Here is a 24,665-nt window from a genome sequence, read left to right as displayed (position 1 = left end):
ACAGGCCCGGGCGCCAGACACAGCCCAGCAGCACCCAGCCCCACAGCAGGGCCCCGATGCCGATCCCAGCCATGCCCGTCCCGCCGGCAGCGCCCACAGCCATCGCGTCCCCGCAGCCCCTCGGCAGCCGCCTTTCAAGCCATTGTGTCACGTGACAACCGTCCCACAGGTCACCTGACCGGGGAGGAGCTTGGCGGCCAATCACCGCCGTCCCTCCTGAGGGCGGGGAGATGAGAGAGAGAGAGAGCAAGCGAGCGCTATGGAACAGTCACGTGCCTCATGGGCAGGCGAAGCGGGGAAGGTGAAGTCAGGAGCTGCCATCTTGTGTAAGGGCAAGGAACTTTCCGAGGCGGCCGCGTCGGGCCCGGGCTGGTCGGGAGAGTGAAGCCGCAGAGGACCCATGTTGGGTGCTGGACGCCGGGAGCCCGCGGGGCTGCGCGCGCACAGGGCAGGGGCGGAGCTGCGGGTTCCTGCTGCTGGGGTCGTGGTTGTGTGTGGCCGCGGGAGCCCTGCTTCTGGCGGGCGTTGTGACTGTCTTGCCTCCGAAACCTGGATTCAGCTACTTGGTCCGAGAAGCGCAGCGCTGTCAGTAGGCAATCTGGCATGCAAAAGCCAAGCTTTGGGTCAGGCTGGTAGACACTGAATCCCATCTGCCTTTTAACCTGGCCCTCACTTTACACTCTCACACCTGCCTTTTACAATTGTGCACTTTGACATCAAACCATATAACCCAAGACTACACACAGTGAAAACAGGCGCCAGTAGCCCTTCCTACCCTCTGCATACCAATGCAGATAAGGACTACACAGAGTTTTCACTAAGGAACATAACCTTAGTCAAACATGCAGAACATAATCGGATGCACAGGATTTTTTTGAATACATATCACTTTGAGCATGGATGATGGGACATAACAGCAGTAACTGACTTCTTGACTCGGGTTTAAACCATGTTAAAAATTATACATATTTTTCTTCTTTATTTTTTTCTTATTAAATATGCAAGTCTTCTCAGACAGAAATATGCGCGAATATGAGGATTTTTGGATAAGCAGACACCTGCCATGTCTTTTCAATATGAATGTTGTGAAGTTATGTATTTGAAATTAGTTTGTTCTACTTTATGTCTGTGTTTTATTTATTTGTTATTTATTAAGGTAAAATAAAGCACATTTATTTAAATTGTTTTCTGACAGGAAATACCACATTAAAAATGTTCTTTCCTTCATTTTTTCTCATGGAAACACACTGATTTTTCCAAAATTAACTTTTTATTACTGTATTTACTTGAATCGAAGATGAATTTTTTACCCTTGTTCAACATGGGGAAAAACATGCCTCATCTTGGATCTGAGTACCAGCACTCTTGTTTCCAGCTAGGCATAGGATCAGACAGTAGTACAGGTCAGGGATCAGGTGGTGGATGGAGCAGCATCTTGCATGAGGATCAGCAAGCAGTGCATATAAGGATCAGGTGGGGAATGGGGCAGTTGTGTGGATGGGGACTGAGCAACAGCATGTGATCATGACTGGGCAGGGGATGAAGAAGCACGCAGAAACCGATCTTCGGGTTGGGCAGGACTCTGCCCAGGCCTTTTTGGGAGAGTCCCTGGATGGCAGAGACATGTGTGTTGGGGAGACCCAAAAGGATTTCCACCCGTAATCCCAGCCCTTGTTCCATTATATTATTTTACATTTTAATTAGCAAATATACATTGTTGATGAAATTCTCACTCTTCATTTTATGTAATTCATTACTAACAACCTGTAATTGTCTAAGGATTAGCTTTGAAAAAGGAACTGGGAATAAGGAACTGGAAATTGGGAATGAAGAACTGGGAATAAGGAACCAACTGCAGCCTCATTCCTCATCCTTTTCTCCCCCTCCCTTCTTCTAGCTGCCAGGCTGTCTGTCCCAGGGGAGCAGGCAGGGAAAGGTTAACTTGCCTGCCCAGCAGCAGCTGGCAGGATGCTTTTGGTCTCAGTCTGAATCCACCCAGAAAGCAGCAGCACAACTGGGTAGGCTCCCCTCCCTGCTCCTGACCCTCCCCAAGACACCATGGGCAGCCATAAGTAAGCAGAACGGGGTGGTAGAGAGTGCAAATGGGGAAAGGGTCAGTGAGTCTGATCCAGGCCAACTGGGGAGTAGCCTAGAGCAGCCTTCCCCAACCCATGGGTGGCAAGAATATATGAAAGGATCACGAACAAACTTTAAAAATGGATCAATAAACTTTAAACATGGATTCTCTTTTTAAAAGAAAAATGTTGGAAACCATGTTTTTTCCCTTGTAGGCTGTTACAGTTCCAGCCTGCAAGGGGCTGCTTGGGAGGCACCCTGCCCCCCACACACACCCTGCTCCACACATTGGGGTCTGGGGGCAGGGATCAGCGGGTTGGAAGTGAGGGGCACTGGGTCAGGACTAGTCATAGATCAGAGGCAAGCACTTATTTTGGGCGGAAGGCTGCTGGGGACTGTTTAGGTAGCCCCCTCACCCCACCCCCCACCTTGACAGTTGCCCCACCCCCTGGTCACCATATTAGGACCAGAAGTCCTGCCCCCTAACCATGCCATCAGAAGCCGTTCCCCTTGCTGCCCCCTCCCCCCAAATATTCCTTTTGGGAGTTGGGGCTTGCCATCTTAGAAACAGATAAAAACCAAATCATATACTACAAGTCAAACACCTACTATAATATATTTTAATTTTATTACAAAAAATATTTGTCATGATTTGTGATTGTGTACTGTATATAGCAGGTACATAAATAACTAAAAAATAAATACTACATAAATAACTAAATATAAATAGTACATAACTAAATATAAATACTCAAGACCTTATTCTTAAAGAGATCTTCCCAGAGCCACCCATCCTAGCTTTCAAACAAGCACCAAACTTCGTTCACCTCATCACCAGAAGCAAACTTCCTCAGGCCCAGAACACACCAAAAGGATCCAGACCGTGCCATGACAAGTAATGCAAAACCTGCCAACACCTCTCCACCACCCCCACTATTACTACACCCGACAACAGATCCATCAGCAGTCCTGCATCTTACAGGTACACCTCCAGAAATGTAATATATCTCATCCAATGCACCAAATGCCCTGATGGAAAATATGTAGGAGACACCAAATAACAACTCCGCACCAGAATGAACGCACACCGGAAATCTATCAAAGACAGAAATACCCAATTACCTGTGGGGGCACATTTCTCACAAGAAAACCACTCTCTCCAATCTCTCAGTCCTGAACCTCAAAAGGAAACTTACACAACACTTCCCAGAGACGAGCCTATGAACTCCATTTCATCAACCTCCTGGATACTAAAAATCATGGACTAAATATAGACATTGGATTTATGACACATTATAACCTGCCTAACATCTGACTCCCCAGGTACCTCTCCCCGCAACCCAGCCTGTCTCTCACCCATTAACTCCTCAATCTACATCGTCACTGACTGCCTATCTTGTATGCATACCAGCCCAGCCTCTGGATTCTTTACTTTTCATTCCATCCAGGAAGAGCACACACCAACTGCTGAAACTTCCTCAGCCTGACAAAGGGTTTTTGAACCCAAAAGCTTGCTTAAAAATTGCTTTCCAACTATTTAAGTTGGGTCTAATAAAAGATATCAGATTCACCCAAAGAATCTTGTCTGCCTATAAGCCTATATAGAGCTTTCATAGAATCATATAAATCAGGGCTGGAAGGTACCTCTGGAGGTCACATCTAGTCCAACCTCCTGCTCAAAGCAGGACCATCCCCAACTAGATCATCCTAGCCAGGGCTTTGTCTAGCAGTCTCTCTAGATAATCTGTTCCACAACCTCTCTGGGTAACCTATCCCAGTGTTTTACTACCCTCCTAGTGAGAAAGTTTTTCCTAATATCTAACTTAAACTCCCCTTGCTGTAATTTGAGACCGTTGCTTCTTGTTCTGTTATCTGCTGCCACTGAAAACAGCCTAACTCCATCCTCTTTGAAACCACCTGTCAGGTAGTTGAAGGCTGCTATTACATCCCTTCTCCATCTTCTCTTCTCCAGACTAAATAAGACCAGTTACCTCAGCCTCCCCTCATAAGACATGTCCTCCGGCCCCCTCACCATTTCTGTTGCTCTCTGCCAGACTCTGTCTAATTTGTCTACATCCTGTCTGTAGTGGGGAGCCCAAAACTGGACACAGTACTCCATCTATTTCTTCTCAGAACACTTTGCAAAAATAGGTTTGCCTTTGGCATACAGAGAAGATGAGGCACAAAGAAGTACAGGGACTTGCCCATGATCACATAGGTAGACAAAATCAGAGCTAGAGGTAGAAAACCAGGCTCTGTATATTTAGTCCTATAAGATAGATCACTAATTGTATTTTACCAACTAGCTTTGCTCCTCACGGTAAAAATCTGGAATGTCTAAATGATATAATTTCCTGACTAACATTTCCTGTTTGTTTCTTCCTTATTCTTTAATAACCCCAGTGAACCTTTATTAAAACCTATATTGTGCTTTGAAATCACAAAATATAATTAGCCTTCACACACCCTATTGAAATGAGTAAACCCATTTGCAAAAAACTTTTTAATTGCAGACCAGTAAGGGTTTACATGACTTGCTCAAACATCCAAAGTGAGTCAGTGGCAGGGCCAGTTTCCTGGGCTCAGGTCCATGCTCAGTAGAGTTGACTGTGCAGTCTCCTATAACTTAGTGCTTTTGTATGAAAATTAAAGTTTCTTAGAGATCTTGATTTGGGGTGGAAATCTTAGGCTTGGTGTCTGCTGGTAAATTATGTTTGTATCTCTAAGTCTTTGTACATGCAGCCAGGAACATCTGACAGGGCCCCTTTATAAATTAAAAGGTAGAAAATAATGACACATTTTAGACTTAAAATATGTTCTCTAGGTGTTTTCTATAATGGTGTTTTTTTCGACACAGCAAGGGCTTTTTTCAGGTTTTCTTTCTTAGCGCTAAGGCCCAGTCCAATGGTGACAGCAACTCCAACATGGGCGGCAGATAGTTTGAGACACTAGATTTCATAGACATTAGGGCTGGAAGGGACTCAGAACATCATCAAGTCCAGCCCCCCACTCGAAAGGCAGGAAGTCAGCTGGGGTCATAGGATCCCAGCAAGATAAGCATCCAATTTTCTCTTGAAGGTGTTCAATGTAGGTGCTTGAACCACCTCCAATGGCAGGCTATTCCAGACCTTGGGGGCTCGGACACTAAAGAAATTCTTCTTTATGTCCAGCCTGAAACGGTCTTGCAGTAATTTATAACCATTCGACCTCGTCATCCCTTGGTGTGCTCCGGTGAACAGACTTTCCCCCAGATCCTGGTGGTCACCCCTGATAAACTTATAGGTGGCCATCAGATCACCCCTGAGCCTGCGCTTTTCCAGGCTAAAGAGCCCCATAGCTCTCAGCCTGTTGTCGTAAGGTCTGTCTTCCTGACCTCTGATCACGCGCGTGGCTCTTCTCTGGACTCTCTCAAGCTTCTCCACATCCTCTAGATAAATTCAACACTTGAACAAGGCATTAAGAACTATGTCTGCATTTGCCGTGGATGAATTTGTTCCATACGGTCATCAAGTCACACTTTGCCCATTGCTAGCTCTCTGAAGGTGAGCAAAATGCATGGATATGATAGTAACTACTACTTTTTCACTGCAAAACGGATACATATCTACCTCCACAGTCTTTATTCTTATTAGCCACTGAATTGAACAGGCAAATAAATGTAAATAGTATGTCTGGGGCTAGGTCATATTTCTGTCAGTGAGAAGGATGCAAATTGGACTGAGACTTCTTCCAAAATAGAGTCTAATCTGTTCTCTGCCACAACTGCAGAAAAACCTGCCAAATACCACATTGCAGGTTAAGAACTGCACCCCAGCTTGCATGCATTCTCCACCCTAAAATTGGTCAGTGATTTCAGATTTAATGTAATGGCCTAGTAACTGTAAACACTATGGATGAATCTTTTTTGTCTTGTCCTCTCTGCATAAAAAATACCCAAGTATTTAAATCAGATGTTTAAACAGAAAAGGCTGTCTGGTATTGTCTTTTGATTCAACAGAACCCAAATTTTCTGTTTATCTTATCTTAGTTTAGAGTTTTGAAATAAGCAATTCCACTTCAGTTCTCCTAGGCTGACAAACAGGCCAGATTTTTTTTTTTTTTTTACATTTCTGTGTGTGTAGCAATATCCCCCAAAAGCAGAAATGAATCATTCTTAACCAAACCCAGAAATTATGAAAATCACTGTGTGTAAAAATAATTTGTCCAACTACCAAAGAAAGTTCTTCCAAATTTATTGGCCATGCCTAGTCTCATAGCATCTAGGATAATTTGTTAAAAGATTCAGAGCTGAACCTCTTCCATTAATTTTTTTGGGAACAGGTCTAAACTTGATTATTGTATGAAAATTATATATATATTCCTACTCTCATCCTGTGGGCCCAGTCCTTTTGCCCTCACTCAGGCAGTACTCCCACTAAAAATCTTGACTCTGCCAGTGTGGGAATATAAATACAAACTTTAAATCCTTATTTACAGATTTTGAAATTACTGTATTCGTGTTGGGTCATATCTATCCTTAAGCTTCCACTGAAGCAAATTCTCATTAGATTCAATGTGCGATTTACTGGGAAAGGCAGGAATAAAAGCTGATGAAAACAAGCAAGCACTCTGATTTTCACATATTTAAATAAAAGATGGAGTGCTGTATCTGTGGCTTTCAGCTCTGCAAAACTTGTTAATTCCTACATTAACCTCTACATCATAGGGAGTGTGAGGACTACAAAATACTTGTTTAATTAAGTGCTGCTGTTGCTTAAGCTCCTGTAAAGTCATGTTAGCAGCATCAAAGGGGCAAAAGTTTACCCATCTCCTTCTTATCAAATTCAGATTAACAGGATTAGACATAAAATAAATTGTTATCTGAAAAGCAGGGCAAAAAATATTCACTAAGTCCGGCAGACAGGGTTCATTGAGTAAATATATCTTTTATTAGACCAACTAAATAGTTGGAAACACAAAATCTGAACATTTTAGACCCTGTCTGTTAATCTGATTTCTCATTGGTGCATTCTTCACTGTATATTGCGTTGTAGTTTCCTGTTTTTAGGTTCTTTTTGCTTTAGCCATCTCCTTCCTCAAAACCAGCTACAGTTCACTGGCATGATGGCTTCACAGTAGAAACTCCAACGCTGGAATCAATGGCTTCTGAGGTAAGCTTAGCACATCCAAGAAATCTGCAGGGATCTAACTGCTATAGTAGTATTATCTGCTGCTTTAAAGCTCATGTTGACTCTCCCTTACTGTGATGCTGATAACATCATATAATATTGCTAAACAATGAGACAAAAAGGCATGGAGAAAGACTGTCATGTACTACATAACAGCTGTATAGGGCATGAAGCAGAAGGGCAAGTGGGTGTTTCAGAAGGCAGAGAAGTGTAAAAACAGCATGCTTATCTGGTGGACTTGGTTTTCTACTTTTATAGAATTACCACATGAAACACTTCTAGTGTATTATGGAGGAATGGAGAACTAATTAAAATATTTTCATATGGATTTTCCAAAGAGGCTATAGTGTTTCTATCACTGTGATGTTGCCATGGGGCAATTATAAGTCAGCTGATTGTTGTTCTTCACTTTTTTCTGCACAAAAAAGGGCACAGTTCTGAAGTAATCTTTTAGTCCAAATCCCAAAGATTGTGAAAGCTAAACAAGAGAAACACTGGAAAGATAAAATGAACTGAAAAGTAGTTTATTACATTTTTGTCATTATATACATGTTATTTTTCAGAGTCTTTCTGTATATCCACAAAACAAAAAATATATTTTACTAAGGTAAAAAAATGTAATTGTAACAGGCTGCATCCTCACAAATGTATTTTGTGTTCTTTATGTATTAGCTAGGTAAAATAAGTGCTGTTACTTAGTTTATATGAACTATTCATCGAGATTATTTTAATGGTTTGTCAAATAGTTTGCTAAACTCATTTTAGTTAACAAAAGATGGCATTCTTGTAGGCTCATTTGGATCCCTATTGAAGATTCACTTAATTTGTGACACGTTTGAGTAAAATGTGACAGTGCAAAGAAGAAAGTGCTGTTCATTTTAAGTGTAGGTTTATGGTAGATAGAAACCACGCTGCTTTGAAAAATGGTAAGTAAATAAGGTCATCATCATAAAAATTCCCATTCAGACCTGGATTTCAAATGCATCAAGGTTTGGAAATATTCAGACTTGAGCTTTGGATCAGGTCATCATAAATAAGAACCAGATAACTGAGGTGTTTCTTTCAGAGGGATTCATTTTGTGGCCATTTATTATTTTATATATGTGAATCACCCATTGACCATTCAAAGTATGGGTATAGTAGGAGAAAGTTCAAGGTATCTTTTGCTTGTTTTTCTGATGTTTTGCTGTTGCACTACTGTAAGTGCAGCTTTCACTGACCTTCCAGCTTTTCCAACACTGCTCTTTCCCCCTTTGTCTTATCAACAAAGCTAAACACTTTACAAGCAGCTTAGCACACACAAGGCTGAAAACTGCCAGTAACAAACATTACGTTAAGATCTTGAATTTGGAAATGTAGTATTTATAGTGAAACGTGTCCCTTGCAGGTGTTTCAAAAAAAAATTAAACCAGTTAACAGTGGTTAAAGCTGAATTTGTTGAATAAAACACGTTGTTCATAAAACAGAATAATTACCCAGAGTCTGCTTGGTCTTTACATAATTTCCAAAACAACAGTATTCCCCTGGCTGATAAAAAAAAATCCCTTTTCAACTGAGGTGGGCAATCTGGCCCCTTCAGGAAAAGTAATAAAGAAAGCATTACTGGAACCTTCATTTTGTGTTTGTTGTCAAATGAAAGGGCAATTTTGTGCTGATTCTTTTGTTTTCAAATTGCAGCAAACAAAGAGAATCCATCAAGTCCTCTCTAGATAATGTTCTCTGGCTCTAGATTACAATGTGTTTAGAACACAGATACTTCAAGAATGATTGTAATAGAGACACCATAGATAACATAGACTTTTCTCCAGCAATGATTAGAAAGGCCCCTATCAGCTTCTTCGCAATACCCTAGAACAGCATGCTCCAACTGTGGGCCAGATGAGTGGCACAGGGCCAGTCCTTAGGCCAGATTGGGGCCATGTAGCCCCAGCCCTGCATGCCCAAATCAGCCTCAGCCCTGCACACCCAATCTACCATGCAGGGTCATGCTATCCGTTCCACCAGGCTCCTCGTGGGTCCAGAAATTTGGGAGCAGGGGAGTGGCAATTAACACTGCCACTTTTCCCCCAGGCCAAATTTTAAGACCAAAGGGAGGGCGAGGGGGAGAGAACCCTGCAGAATGGATGCCATGGCTCCACAGGTTGGATCTGGCCTGTGGGCTGGGGATTGAGCCCTAGAAATGTGTAGTTTTCTAGTCCATTTCTCCAGATGTTGTCCTGAATCATTACTGCATATTTTAAATTTCTGCATTCAGGCAGCACAGGCTCTTGCAGAAGGTGGCTTTTGCCTCACCACACCATGTCACAGCTGAGCAGAGGGGAGAAGTGGCAGTGGCCAGGTACTAATGAACATCTGCCTCTGCACCCCTGCTACCCCGCCACCGTCCAACTGGGAAATGTTGCTGAGCTCCTGTCTGTCTACACACTTCTGTTGTTTTGGAAATATTTCTGATTCAGAAATGAGAATGTAAGTATGAGGGGCTAAACTCTACCCTCAGCCACACAAGTCTGAAACAGCCCCAGAATCTGTGCTTACACAGCAGTACCCTATAGTTAGGATAGTTTTTGACTATTCTAAGTATGGATAACAGAGCAATTGAAAACAGCTCAACCAATATGTAGATATATTTAGCAGAACTTAACACTCTACATAGGGTGCTTACAAGCTCCTGGGTAAGAGAATATAATAAAAAACTAGAATTAGCCACCCTACTAGAGGAAAGCTATGGCTCTATTTCATTCATTCATGCAGAAAGGACTGGTTAAGAAATAAACATTATAGACAAAGTCTTCCATTAGATGACCCAGGCAACTGCAGAAAAGTACAGAGTATATGTGAGGGAAGAACTGAGTCTTCTGTGATTATATGATCTGGGCCAATACCTAAAACATTTGCTGCAGATGAAGTTCATTGGCTGACTTGCATACACTGTGGTGAAGGTCATTCACTCAGAGGTTTGTTCAGCTCCAGAATGATACCCTTCTAATGGGCTTCTCCCACTGAGAGCACAAGCATAACACCAATACATCATCAGGGACTAGAAATGAGTTCTTCAGTGAACAGGAAACTGCCTCCTGGAATAACCCCTATGTCTGCAACAAGAGCGTGTACTCCTTGTAGCTGTCAATAGATACCAAAAAAGTGGAGTGACCTATTAAAAAAAGGGCATAAAGAACATCTGAGGAGGAAAATGCCACTTGGGCCCTCTGAATCTCTCCTTTATTGTTTCTGCATAAAAAGCTGTATCAAACTCAGATCTTTGCTGCATAAGTCACTTTATATATAAGTGTAAAGAAAGGTCCCTAACCCATAGAAACAAATACAACACTTACGACAATGATTATAGCCTAGACTCCTAGCCAGGTGAATCAGCACAGGGAAATTTGAGGGAGCACTAAAGTCAACTAAGAGATTGGAAAGAGAAGATGGTGTTTGGCATGAAGAAATCAGGAGGCAGGTCCAGAAGCAAGGCATGACAATAGATGAAGGCCAACAGAAAAGTGACTGTAAAAGAAAAGATACAAATTCAGCTTGAGCTTTTCTGCTTCAAGTAACACTATGTGACCTAAATGTAACAGTGCCCTATTATCCATGAAGTCTAACTAGCAAATCACATTGGAAAGGAGCCTTTTAGCCATTCCCACTAAATCTAGATTCCTGGTTTTAATTAGTGGTACACTCCATCTGTCTTTTTAAAATATAATGTCCTCAGAGGCATAGCTGGACAAGGTTTTCTTATAAGTTTTTCAAATGTATGCATGAATTTAGTGGCCCTAATAGCAAGGAACTATTAATCTTGATTTGAGTGAGACAACAGGATTGCTACATGTCCACAAACTGCCACTTCCTTTGTTTCTTTGCCTTTATCTCCTTCTTGAGAGAGGAAGTCTTCCCTGTGGTGAACACATGTTGAATACGTAACAGTTTCTCTTTGATGTGCACAAACCACAGGCCACATATGCAAACTCCATGGAACATGGAATAAGATTGCTCATTCTGGTAGAAAATCCCCTTGCCCCAACCTTCACTTAAACCTGATCCCTTTACATTTCTTTATAGTTATCTCTTCATTTACCCTTTAGTGGTTCTGCCACCTTGTCCCTGCAGCACACTCATTTCATAAGCTCTCTTTTTCTAATTACAGTCAAAGACTAACCACAGATGAATTATAGACACTTCATTCTTTGTATCAGAAAACCAGATGGCAACCAAAATGCCCCATTTGTACACCTGTTGAACTTTAGTTATCAAATCTGGGGGTAAGAGAACAATGAAAGCCAGAATTGTAGCATTACAGTCAAATGCCCACTTTGCTGAAACAAAAATAGAGAATGCCTTCTTTTATGTAAGTGCTCTATAACCCACTTACTCATTCACACTTCTGTAGGAACATAGGACAAGCTTAGCATCCAAATTTGGGGCCATCTGAGCAAGGTGTTCCCAAGCGATAGCTCCCCAACAAAGAGCTTTTCTTAAGGTTGTCATTCTGATTTTGCTTTCTGAGTTTTTTTGGTTCTCATTTTACCCATGGTAGGCCTGAATGTGAAACTAGCAAACCTTTGTGGCAGGAAAACAAAAACCAGAATGCAAAAAAGGCTAGCATTCAAAACAGACATAAGTCTACATTATGAACCAGGCAGCCTATGCATAGTCAGTACAAAGTAGAAAAAAGGGGTTTTTGCCTGGTATTTTTCACATTCATGGTGTGGCTTCTGGGAACATTCAGCAGTCCTTGGACTAAGCTAATGCTTATCCAGTTGTCTAGAATCCAGCTCTTAGCAGAAGATGATGGTGGGATAGGAAGGAAGGTACCTGATTCTGACAAAGTGTGTTTTTTGCATTTGGAAAAATCAAATTGAGTACTAAAAACAGTAATCAAACTATTTTCAAAAAGGAAATTTATGGCAGGGCTGAGGTCTAGTCAGTGGGGAACAGGGTGAGAGGATGGGTATGGATGACATTGGAATGGCTGACAAGATAAGTGAGAAATATTAAGTGCCAATACCCATCAGCCTTAGGCTCTCCTCTTCCGTGCATGTGTGCCAGGATCTGGAAATATCTGAGGCCCTCTCCCACGTCTCTTATCATAGCTGAGACCTTGTGGAGTCCTATTTGAGCCTCTTCCCCAGTCTTCCCTCAGCAAAACCAGGATATGGTTGTTTCCAGCCCCCTGTAGAGATATGTCTTACTATCACTCTGCTCTTCCCCACATTAGCTGAGATCACATTGATCCTATTCCTCTTGGAGGCTCTTGAGGAGGTAAGCCTACTTCACTGTTCCTGTGCATGCCAGGGTACACAGGAATGCTCCTTGCATCCAAGAGTCAGAGCTTGAGATGGGAGTGCTTCAAAGTCACCCAAATTTCTCTCTCTAAAAACCAGAAACTACAAAACTAAACTGTGGTGGAGAGGCTCTAGGATGCAGAAGACAGTGGAACCAGGTTGAGAAGGAAATAGGCACACGCCCTCACCCACATGATTAAAATTACTGTAACCACTTTGTGATAAAACTGTCAAAACACCAAGGTCTAGATCATGACTTCTCCTATAAGTCCAGCTAGCAACTACACCCTCCAATTTTAATGCACAACCATTTAACGCAATCACATGGCATCCTTGACCTCACAATTTCTTAGCTACAACTGCCTGAATGATCATTAATGTCTACAAACAACATTTGTCTTCCTGTTTGCAAAAGTAGGAAATTAAGTAAAAGAAAATAGTAATACAGAGGTAGGATTTCCAAAAGATTCAAGCCCTAGCATGGTTGATTGGACAGAGCAATCTGGGGGTGTCAGACTGAACAAATAGCATACACTTTGCTCAATGAGGCTTTCACAGGACAGAGGTGTTAGCCTTGGCACAGGAAACCAGGATAAAAATTCAAGAGACATGATTTCACATAACTTCTATAAATAGCAAAAATAACACAGGGGATGAGTTTGAAAGGAACACATATTTTGACAAAAGATAAATGTTTTAAATTTAACATTCAAATATAAATGTTTTGATTAATGGGGAAGAGAGAGAAAAAAATCAGAAATGTTCAGGTTGAACTCTAGGTTGAGATTTAGATTTGGCAGATAGTCCCACCATATGCTAGGATATGCTAGGTCCCACCCGAAATGCTAGGATAATTTACAGCACCTTTTCTAAAGCCCCAAATAGAACAATGAATGTTCCAGCCGCTCCCATCTTTCCCTTCCCATATCCTAGTCAAAGTCTATAGTGGTGGTGATTTGTGAGATGAAGAGGGGGCAGAGGTGTTTCTGCTACCTCTGCCCAGGTGGCATTCTCCTGAGGGCTATTTCTATCTCCTTTAAGAGACTCAGTGTTGGAAAGATGATTTCATGAAGCTGTCATATTCTCACTAAACATGGCTAAGATATTAATAAAGATTGACTGCCTCAGAGAAGCGAGACTTTCCTTCAAGAGTTTTTAAAAAAAGGACGTGAGAAGTGAAGAAATTCATCTGAGCTGGAATTTCAGGATTGAATCACGTTAGCAGCAAAAGGGAATACTATACATGGTACCAGGAACCACTTTAAATTACTCTTCTTGTTGCATCTTTGGTTAGTGATGTAACTGGGGGTGGTAGTGGGGTGAGGGGGCAACCAGGACAGCAGCGCCAAATGCTTCCTTTGGGAGCCAGCAGGAACCAGAAAAATAACTGCAGATAGTGGCTGGGTGGATGGCCACCACTAGCTGTACAGCAGGCAATGCTTCCCTGTGTGCAGTGACTACCCTGGGCATGGAGATGCCCTGCTACACCTGTGCTTTAGATATAGATTTCATAGATTTTATAGACATTAGGGACTGGAAGGGACCAAAGGCAGGAAGCCTGCAGGGACCAAATGATCCCAGCAAGATAAACATCGAAATGGTGGTGGGCTACACCATGTCTACGCCATGTCCCTGGTGCTCTTGAGAAGCATCACTCTTGAGGATGCCCTACTCACCTGATTCTACTTGCAGGCACCAAACCTAGAAATGTAGCATTGAAGCCATTTGCAGGGTACGCCTCATGCACACTGAAAAACAAGTTCCTGAAAGTCACTGGAAAGTCACTCCACATGCTTCACCACATTTTTAGGTTTGGCAATGTAAATAGGAGTGTTTGGACAAGACATGCTCAAGATCATCCTTCATCAAGCATGTTGGAAGACAGTGTAAGAATAAAATTTTGCAGTTTCATCAGCAGTTTCTGTTTTGAGGTTACTACTGCATTCAGAGTCAACCTAATCCAATGCTCAGTGACAAACAGAAAGACATGTAGGCAACATGGCAGAAAGGAATTCTTGGATCTGAATGAGTAAAATATTCTGGTTTTTAGAGTAGGGATTAGAAGCCTGTCCCATGCATAAAGACAGCTTATCATTTTATATTTTGAAATAGTTCTTTCAGACTACAGGTGTTACATGAGAAAAGAAATGATAACTCTGCTAGCTATTTCTTTACATTGCTGGGTAAAATGTACAAAGTAGCTTTGAAGTGGCCAGGGAAAAATGCCTCCTGTGCAGAAGACCACTTTCCACCGGGGGTGGAGTCTTCAGCCTCAGTTCCCAGTACCAAAGGAAGAAAGGTATGTTGAGCTTGATCTGAGGGTGAGACATGGACAATGCACAAATATATGCTTTGAAGAGAAGAGAGAGAGGCTGTCAGAGAAAACCTTCACTAGCATAAATTAGGGCAGTCTCTGTATAACTATAATTTATGCCAGAATTAGACAGCTCTAAATCAGAAAGCCATGGCTATTGCCAGGGTGGAAAATCAAGATCCCCCCTTTAGTTTTGTATTGGTTGATACATCAGGCTAACTGAATGATAATCAAATGACATTTAATTTTTTTTCTTGTAACAGAAAGAAATTTCAGTGTTCTGGATGGAAGCTTTTTCGTTGGGTTCTGGAGAATTAGCAGGTGACCCATGAGACTAGAGTGTTTCTTTTTCTGTACCCAGACTGGAATTAGCCCAAGAATTGTTCTCAGGAGAACAATGGATAATAATAATACATGCAATATAAATAACCAGGTGGATAAGTATTTGTTTCCTGTTGTTTACAGCATTGTGATTGTGATCGGTATTCCTGTCAATTGTATTTCCCTCTATGTAGCCTGCGTGCAGGTGAGGAAGAAAAATGAGTTAGCAATCTACCTCTTCAATTTATCCCTGGCTGACCTCTTCTACTGTCTGATTCTACCTCTGTGGATTGATTACACATCGAGGGGAGACAACTGGCAGTTCTCTTCCTTGCTCTGCCAGATTTCTGCCTTCATTGTACAAACAAATTTTTACACTAGCGCTGTTTTCCTCACCTGCATCTCTGCTGACAGGTACCTAGCCTTAGTTTACCCATTAAGGTTCCAACATCTGCGCTCAAGAAGATGCGCCTTGATTGTCAGCATATTTTTTTGGGCTTTGGAAACCATCTTGAATTTCTCAGTTCTGACCCATAATGAAACATTCACTAACGTTTGCATGTTCAGGAACTATACAATATGTTATGATAAATACCCCATGGAACCTTGGCAAGCCAGATTCAACATATTCAGGATAATTACAGGACACACAATCCCTTTGACCATCATTCTGTTTTGCTACTATAAAATTTATCGAGTTGTAAGACGTAATCAAGCCACGGAGGACAGAGAAAAAAGGAAAATCAAGAAGCTGTTACTGAGCATCACTGTTACTTTCATTGGTTGCTTCACCCCCTACCATGCTGTGCTGCTCATTCGCAGCATTAAAGACTCCCTTCATATGTATACGATTTACAGGATCATACTGGCTTTAACAAGTTTGAACTGTATTACTGACCCAATTCTGTACTGCTTTGTAAGTGAATCTGGGAGGACAGATATCCTGAACTTGTTCAAATGCTGCTTTTCTATGCAGCACACTGAGTTAAGCCAGCCCAGGACGGTTGTTGTGTCTAGTACTATTTCCAAGAGCAGTAGACGAGGGACCAGTGGGGACCTTTGTGTGAAACTGAACCACCTTTAAAAAGACCTGAAATAATGAATTGTCAAAGCAAGGGTTGATAATTAATGCAGAAAGGCCAAATTCTTCCCTCATTTACATCCAGTAAACACCACTAAAACTGAATTAAACTATCCTGAGAAAAGTGAAATCAGAAGAGTTGCTGGGGTGTAGCTGAGGACTATTTTTTTACAGCTTTTCATATACAAGGAAGAATGCATATTTTAGTGATTACAGGTGATAAATAGGAGCCAAATTCTCTCATGGGATCTAACAGAGAGACATCAAGTCACTAAAATCAATGGAACCTACACCTAGCCCAAGTGGACCGCTAAATCAGGCCTAGTACTATCTTTGATGGAATGTTTTCAGCCAACCTATGTAGCACACCTCTAGATCGGGCTGTATGATGGAGAACCACCAGGCAAAAGTTCTCTACCTACGGTGGTCTTAGACAGCTATATAGAAAGATTTGTCAAAGCATATGTTTATGCATTTAATTTACACATGTCCCTATCACATTGATCCTGGCAATTACCACTGGTTGTGCCTGTTCATATCATCCATGAATCGGATACTCAGACACTTTTCTAAATTAAAAAAAAAAAAGATTCTCACTATTCTCAGTTGTAATGACCACATGTAAGTGGTCCTGTCTTTTGGCCTATTTTTTTTGCATTATATATTAGTATCTTCCCAACAAATTCTTATGCTCATTTGTTTTTTCACATATATATATTGTTTGTTTCATAGTTTAAACACATATACACATCACACACACACACACAACATTTAAACTATGAAACAAACAACATAGGAAACTGCAATGCAAGTTGTGCTGTCTTATCACAAACCTGATCTAGGCACATAGCATGTTTAAAAAGCAGATGTTTAATTTCACCACACTGGAATAATAAAGAAACCACTTCCACTGAATTTGAAGCAGTTTAGCGTACCAGTGCCTGTTGGCTCCTGAAAAGTTCCGTTCAGAGAAGTACAACACTATGAATAGTGCTGTACTTGGGTATCTCAACACCTTTGTGAGATACCCTCAGAAAGAAAATCAGCCTAACTGTAAGACCTTAACTGGGAATACACGTTTGGCAGCAAAAAGGTAGTTCTAGCCGTCACAGCATAGATAAAATATTGGAATGGGATTGAAGACATTCATTCCTTGCCTTCCAGTCTCTTGCTTAGCAAATCACTATGGACTACATCTATTAAAGGATTTTTGTACCCGGAAGTCAGATATGCATCACCCAACTATTAAGCAGCTATTCCCCCGAATACAAGCCAGAGCCCAGTTTTAGGAGCTGAGGCTGTCTGCGAAGTATGGGTCGAGTTAGGACGCTTAGAATGGAGTCCAAGATAGATGCCAGAAAGAAGACTGAAGTCAGCACAGTCAGCAGGCAGCTATATAGAGCTAGCCAGTAGTACTAGCTAGGCCCATATCTTAAACCCTGTCCTCTGCAACTCAAAAGATTTATTCAGGGTTTCAAAGACATTTCCCCATCCTTTCCTGATAAGCACCTGCCCCTTTTTTCTTATCAAGGACAGCTCTGAGCTTACTTCTTTACTCAAACAGAAATAAGAGGACAGGTGAAAATAGTACCTACTTTTTATATAATAGCCAAGAAGTCAGTCACTTGCCCAGGAAATGAGAGACCTGAATTCCTTGCCCACCTCATATTCAAGAGATTCAACCACCTATCACCCAGGTTATGTTGTTGCCTATTCCAAATGAGGGACTTCTCCACCAACCTATCTTACCTTGTGCCACAGTACAGAAAAGAATTCAAGATCGATTAGGCCAGAGAGAAAGCAAGAGTGAGCCTGACTTGCTAGACTAATACCTAGACACTTCCATGGGAGACATCGCACTGAATCTCTTCAGGTAGAGGAAGGAATTGGACCTAGCTTTCATGCTTCCAAGGCAAATGTCCTAACCACTAAGCCATCATATAAAAAGCAGACATTTCCTCCTCCAGGCACACTCTAACAAGGAAACAGGAACTGCAAGTACATTTTATATGGACTCTGATCCTGCTGGTATATGTAGGATGTGTCCAGACAATGCCTACCAGACCAAAGGGATTTAAGTGAAGGAACACTGACATTGACTGTGCGAGCAAGATATCAAGCTGCTCAGCCCTGTCAGAATAGGTACAGTGCAGGTTTGGGTATCTAAGAAACTTTAAAGCAAAAAAACCCCACAAAAAAACCAAAAAACAAACAAACAAATAAACAAAACGTAAAATGGTTTTGAGCTTTATGTGCCTCCAGTATTACATGGTTATTGAGCAAGGGTATTCAAGGTTATAACTTTGGACTCGCATGCCTAAAATCGATCTAAGTCCCATTTTAGATGTCTGAAGTCCCATCTACACAGTAAAATTACTCTATTTGTCAGCAACACTCTTAAGCACGTGACCAATCAGGCTGCCTCCTAAACAGGAAGCCGTATAGCTGTGCCTATGCTACATGCCAGACAAGTTTGTACCAAGGCATGCTAACTGACCCTGTCTTTCAGCAGAACTAATCAACCCATCTGAAGTGCCACACAGATGTGACTACATTCATTCTAGTTTAAGGACCCTTCCACACAGAACAGCTCAGCATGTTTAAGGGCTCTTATGCCAGGAATAGTACATTTACCATATAGACATTGCCATAAATCTTTTTCTGGATGGCCTTAGTCCGGGTTTAAGCTCTGCACATGCAGACCTCAGTGTCGGCATGACCGGTTGCAGGAAATCTTCATATATTTTGAGTGTAAGACCCATGGTAAATCATTATATGTCTTATTTCTATAAAATGGGGAAGTGATACTGCTCCTACCTCCTTCAAGTATTTCACAATACTACAATGGCAAATTACAGTTCTTTTGTATAAATGTTTTATTTTAAAAAGCAGATGGGGAAAAAATCAAAACAAAAAAAATTACTTGTATTAGGGCTGCATTTAGCTCAGTTTTGAGTAAGTATACCTCCACTTCATTTAGTGGCATGAAAAGAGAATTACTTATACTGTGTCTAAATTAGGTCCTAAGCTTTTATAAAGCTTTTACTTCCCCAGATGACAATCAAATAACTTGATCTGAAACTGCTCACATGATCCCATGTCTAATCTTGTTCAGGATTACATTTTCTGAATCATCTTTCAAGTTGTTTGAAGACACAGCTGTGCTTACAATAGACATAGGATGTAGGTTTCAAAGCAGTGTGAGGGAGCAAGAAGCACAACTCCCATTAAATTTTAGTGAAATTTAGATGCCTGTTCTGTTGAGCTACTTTGAAAATCCCAGACATTATGCCTGAAATTACATTTCTATCTGGCTACAGGGAAGTTTTGAAGGTGTACAGCCAGCTATGTGTTGTACCTTGCATCATTTCTGTGTTTGTCTAATAATTTTTAGAAAACAAAAAATGTAATATAAGAAAATATATTTTTTCTACATTTTTCAATGTCTCATCAAGTTTGTTCATCCCCATGATGGTGAGTTTGCCTGGAGAACTGTCATTTAACAAAGGATGTTGCAAGTCTTGTGCTCAACATATAATTGCAAGGGGTTATTTCACTGATGGGTGCTGCATACAGAAATAACTGAATAAACATCTTCCTCTAGGATTGATGCTGCAATTCTTCTTACCAACACTGCCAATTACTGTATTTTCTTGCATAAAATGCACACCCAAATAAAATACTTCTTGTTTTTAGAAGTCAGAATGGAGAAAAAAGATTTTTCAGAATAATGGCTGACTCCTGGAAGTGCCAGAGTGTCTAGGACATGTTGCATTAGGAACTTCCTGATATGTCTGACTATCTCCTGCAGTGGCCCCAGACCCTTGCAAAGGGCAATAGCAAGACTGTTAGTTCTTTATATAAGTTTCTGTAAATAAAGTGTTGTTTCTACATCATGAGCCTCATCAAGTTACTACCAACAGTTTTCTTGCTCCTTTGGGCACAAGCTACAGTGCTCAGCCAATAGATATGGCTGTAGGAGGGTTAATTCAAGATTCAGCCCTTTCAGTTTGCTGAGCAGACCCAACAGCAGCCAACTTGGTAGCTGCATGGTATGAACCATGTCTCCATTTCCAGTAAAGGAAACAACTTTCCTGCTTAAAACATGCACCCCAGTTTCAGGGACTGATTGTGGGGAAAGAGGTACATGTTGTATGTGAGAAAACACAGTGCTATTTCATATTCTGCACTGAACTCCTGATGATACTATAGTCAAAGAACCAGGACACCTCCTTGAGAAGAATTTTGCCCTTAGGAACCTTTTGGGTTGGTCTAATAAAAGATATCAGATTCACCCAAGGAAACTTGTCTGCCTATGTCCTTAGACCAACACAGCTACAACCTACACACCCTTAGGAAGGAAGTTCCTTTTTAAAAAGAAAATCAAAAGCTCATGTAAAAAATCCTATTTAATTACAAGGTAGTAATGGGCTTCATAATATAATAGTTGAAGAGCAGGGGCACAATAATAGCTGCCACCACATTGACGTGTTATACCTCTGACTGGGCTAAATACAGGATCATGAGCCAGGAATGTGCAATGTGTAATCCTGCCTTTCTTAGTGACTTGAATACAGCTTTGGCACATGCTGAATTGCTGCTACCAGGTAAACAAGGTAAGTCATTTACCCTCTCATTATCTGAATGTCCTACGCTATGCAATAAGAACATTTAAAGCAACAAGTGTGTGTTAAGAAATAGTTAGTTAATATTTGCACAGCTTTTCAAGATGGCAGTAATAGTACTCTTGTCAGCATGATAACAGTGGAGTTGGTTCTATACATCAGAAGTTAATGAGGGCAGAATCATTCTCCCAACAGCCCAATTTCTCTTTAGTCATAGAAGCATAGAAAACTAGGGCTAGCAGGGACTTTAGAAGTCATCTAATCCAATCTCTGCTGTAGGTCGGATCATCAAGACAGATGACAGAACAAGGAACAATGGTCTCAAGGTACAGCAAGGGAAATTTAGATTGGATATAAGGAAAAACTCACAAGAGGAAGGTAGCAAAGCACTAAAACAGGTTACCCAGAGAGGTTGTGGAATCTCAGTCCTTGGAAGTTTTTTAAGACCTGGCTAGACAAAGCCTTGGCTGGGATAATATAGCTGGGGATGGTCCTGCTTTGAACAGAGGGTTGGACTAGGTGACCTCCTGAGGTCCCTTCCAACCCTAATTTTCTATGATTCCATCTCTATCTCAATCATACTATATGTGAGCTTGTCTAGCCTATTCCAAACACAACTGCACAAACACCCTCTTGCTTAACTCCAGGCATAATGTTCTAGAACATCAAGAATGCTAGATGCTATCAATGTCCTACCACTACAGGGACAAGAAGTAGATTGTTAAAATACATTTGAGAGATTCAAGGAAGAGATGATCATGCTTCCCACTAAAACCCCCTTACTCTGTACACATCTGACCAAAGGGTTAAATTTCTTCCTAAATGATCCCAATACCAAATAAAGATCTATTAAAGTGTGGCAATGTGGGGGGGGGGGGGCCCTGACTAACCACAGGACTAGTTTCCCCACATGCCTCTGGGCATACTGCCCACCTGTCCTGCCATGCCTTATTAATTTATTATGTTATTAATTAAGGCAGGAGGCTTCCCATTTTACACCCTGATATTGGGGTGTGGGGGGCAGGGTTCTGCAGCTCTGTTCCACTCCTACACCACAGCCCAAGCCTCACAGATGGCATCTCAGGCAGTCAACTCAACCGTCCCCTTCACCCACTAGCTGTGGCCCCTTTCAAAGGGACCTTCAGCTTCCATATAAGCCCTGGCCCTGTCTCAGGCCAGTCGGAACCCCGAGCTTTTTCACTGCATATGGGCGTCCCTCACAGTGGGCCCCTGGCCCTTTTGACCCTTCCGGTCCTGGCCCCAGCACTGGCCAGTCAAGTCCCTCAGTTGGATCTATGTCTCCTGCCTGCACTGAGAGATCGAGGTCCCTCATTCCCAACTCAGGTGCTTCTTGAAGCATGCCTGGCCCCACAGGGGTCACTCCCCCAGCAGGCTCAGGTGCTTCCTGAAGCTTACCTGGCCTTCCCTGCTCTGATGGTATGAATAGCCCACCCAAAGATGAGGGCTGGGGTTAAGGCTCCCCTACTCACCTTCCTCCAGGGTGGTAACTGGCCTGGCATTTTCTGGGGACTCCTGCACCTCTGAGAGCCCCACCAGGCCACCCACTCCCAACAGGGTGCAGTTTTTGGTCATGCCCAGGACCAGGAGCCTCCAAACCATCCCCTACAGCTCCTACCCTTACTTCTAGGATGTTGTGTTCAGCCTAGCAGCCAGGCAATGTTACTGTCTGGCCTGCCAGCAGCAAACTGCCCTGTTTATATAGGGCAGCCAGGGATCTAAAATGGCTGCAGCAATTAAGCACCTGCTGGCTGCTTGGCTCGGCCCTTAAAGTGGCAGCCACCAACAGTGCCCTGCCACATAAAGCAATTGTTCAAATCCATGTAAGTAACGTTTTCCAGTAACCTAGGCCACCTTGCAGCTGATTGGTTGCATTTCATATTTAACATTTTATAAGAAAACATTTAGGATTTTAAAAGTAACCTGACTTATTCTTCTCAGGAATATTGGGCTCAATTCTCCTTTCACTACTCTTGAATGACATGTGCAAGAGGACCTGGTGGTTTTTGTTTCCAAATTTAGCATACCTCCATGCCCTGAACCCTCACAAAATATGTCTGGCTTTTGATGAGGTAGGAAAAAAAATAATATGATTTTGAATTAAAAGGGTTAAATATGCTACTTCCTTCTTTCCATTGCACAAAGAATCATGCCAGTAACGTCATTACAGCTCCATCAGTGAAAACCTTTTTAATATCTTGAGCATGATTCTTTATTTTAATGTAAGGGTGTGAGCTATTAAAAGAAAGCGGGTGTTTGCCTAAGTTCACATGTATTTGTTATACTGATTTAGTGGTGCAAATACGCAGATATACAAATATAGTCTGACATATTTTCTTCTAAAAGGATATCAACAACTGAGATGTTATCTTTCTATGTGTCTCTTGGAAGAGAAACGGAAAGTGGGTGTATATGGTGCTAGACTTTTCTAAGGCCTCATACAGACATTCGGGTCATATTCACCTGATAATATTCACAAACTATGCAGTTCCATGGGACCCTAAAACAGACTAGCTGCCATCAAATTCACAAGGGCTAATAGCATCTGTGGAACATCCAGAACTCGTGTCCCAGTGTTTGCTCCCTGAAAGTTGTTCACTTTAATTATAATACTAATCATGCAAGGGGATCTTAAAATTAAGAAAGAGAAATTAACATGGAACCCAGAGCTTTTCTTTTTTGCTTTCATGTGAAGGATGTGAGGGTGCAGGCAGTGAGTAAAAATAACAGCTCCACCTTCCCCAAATGTGGTAAAATGTTTAGAAAAAGAAAAACCCTGATCTTAAGCTTGACAAGAATTGAAGCAGCTCTTAGGAAATGACTATTTAAATGTAGTATTTTGAGATAAAATATTGCTTATAGCAACCACTTCTGGAAGATCCATTATTAAGGACCAAAATGTCTTTTTTTTTATATACATGTTTATATATTTTTACAAGAATAGGAAGTGTTTCTGGATGGGAAATTTAGATAGCAGATTGAGTTATGGCAATTTAATGCATGCAATTTGCCAGCATCTAATCATTCATAAATATAGATATAAACACTAAATGCTACATTCATTATACATGGAAACTGAAGTACATAGAGAGAAAGGTGGTGTGAGGGCACCATCAAGGCTTGGGATGGTGAGTGGTTCCCATTAGAGCTGATACATTGTACTGTCTCTCAGGTAAGATATAAAACCAACTTCATTTTTTATAACTAAATGCCTCATTTATTTGCTTTTTAATCATGAGGAGGAGGACTAATGCTACCATCATGCTCAAATTCCAGTTGGAGCAACTATGCTGTTTGTCCTTAAATCCCCTTGAAGCTTAATATTGAGTAGTTATAACTCATTACTCCATTAACAAGGGATGGGTCCTGACATGAGGGACTATTCGCTTGAACTTGCTGGAAGGGGAACATATTCCCACTGGATCTAGACCCTTTCTTCTCATCGGGTACACACCTTTGGATCAATATACCTAGCTGAAGACTAAGACTGGGTTGCACTTCTTTGGCTCTGTCAAAGTAACACACTCTGATCAACGACAACATGGGCAGGATACCAGGACTATTATCACTAAGTGTGATTAGGGACAGGAAACATCACAGGATATCTCTCCCTGCAAGAACATGTGGCTGCTTTACTTCCTATTACCCAATCTGTTGTTTTGTAGAGTGACTGTACTCTTTCACTTTTCAAAAGTATTGAAATAAATTTTGAATTGAGCAGAACTCACAGCACCATACAAACAGAGGCACCCGATTTCATTCCATGATAGGTAATGTGAG

General features: G+C 41.6%; 1 protein-coding gene across 2 annotated transcripts; it reads left to right on the top strand.

The window, feature by feature from the left end:
- Positions 1-7,140: 7,140 nt before the first annotated feature.
- On the top strand, positions 7,141-20,124 carry GPR65 (G protein-coupled receptor 65). Of its 2 annotated transcripts, XM_006034345.3 has the most exons (3): positions 7,141-7,226; positions 9,499-9,710; positions 15,104-20,124. In XM_006034345.3, exon 3 carries the CDS (start codon positions 15,169-15,171, stop codon positions 16,243-16,245), a length of 1,077 nt encoding a protein of 358 aa, XP_006034407.1. In that variant the 5' UTR covers positions 7,141-7,226; positions 9,499-9,710; positions 15,104-15,168; the 3' UTR covers positions 16,246-20,124. The 2 variants fall into 2 exon arrangements, with proteins under 2 accessions (XP_006034407.1, XP_006034408.1); XM_006034346.3 differs by lacking the exon at positions 9,499-9,710 and having other exon boundaries at positions 7,148-7,226.
- Positions 20,125-24,665: the final 4,541 nt, after the last annotated feature.

Source organism: Alligator sinensis, unplaced genomic scaffold, assembly GCF_000455745.1.
Source record: "Alligator sinensis unplaced genomic scaffold, ASM45574v1 scaffold68_1, whole genome shotgun sequence".
NCBI classification, from domain to species: Eukaryota; Metazoa; Chordata; order Crocodylia; family Alligatoridae; genus Alligator; species Alligator sinensis.
The sequence above is the reverse complement of the archived record's forward strand: the minus strand, read 5'-3'. Positions and strand labels throughout refer to the sequence as shown.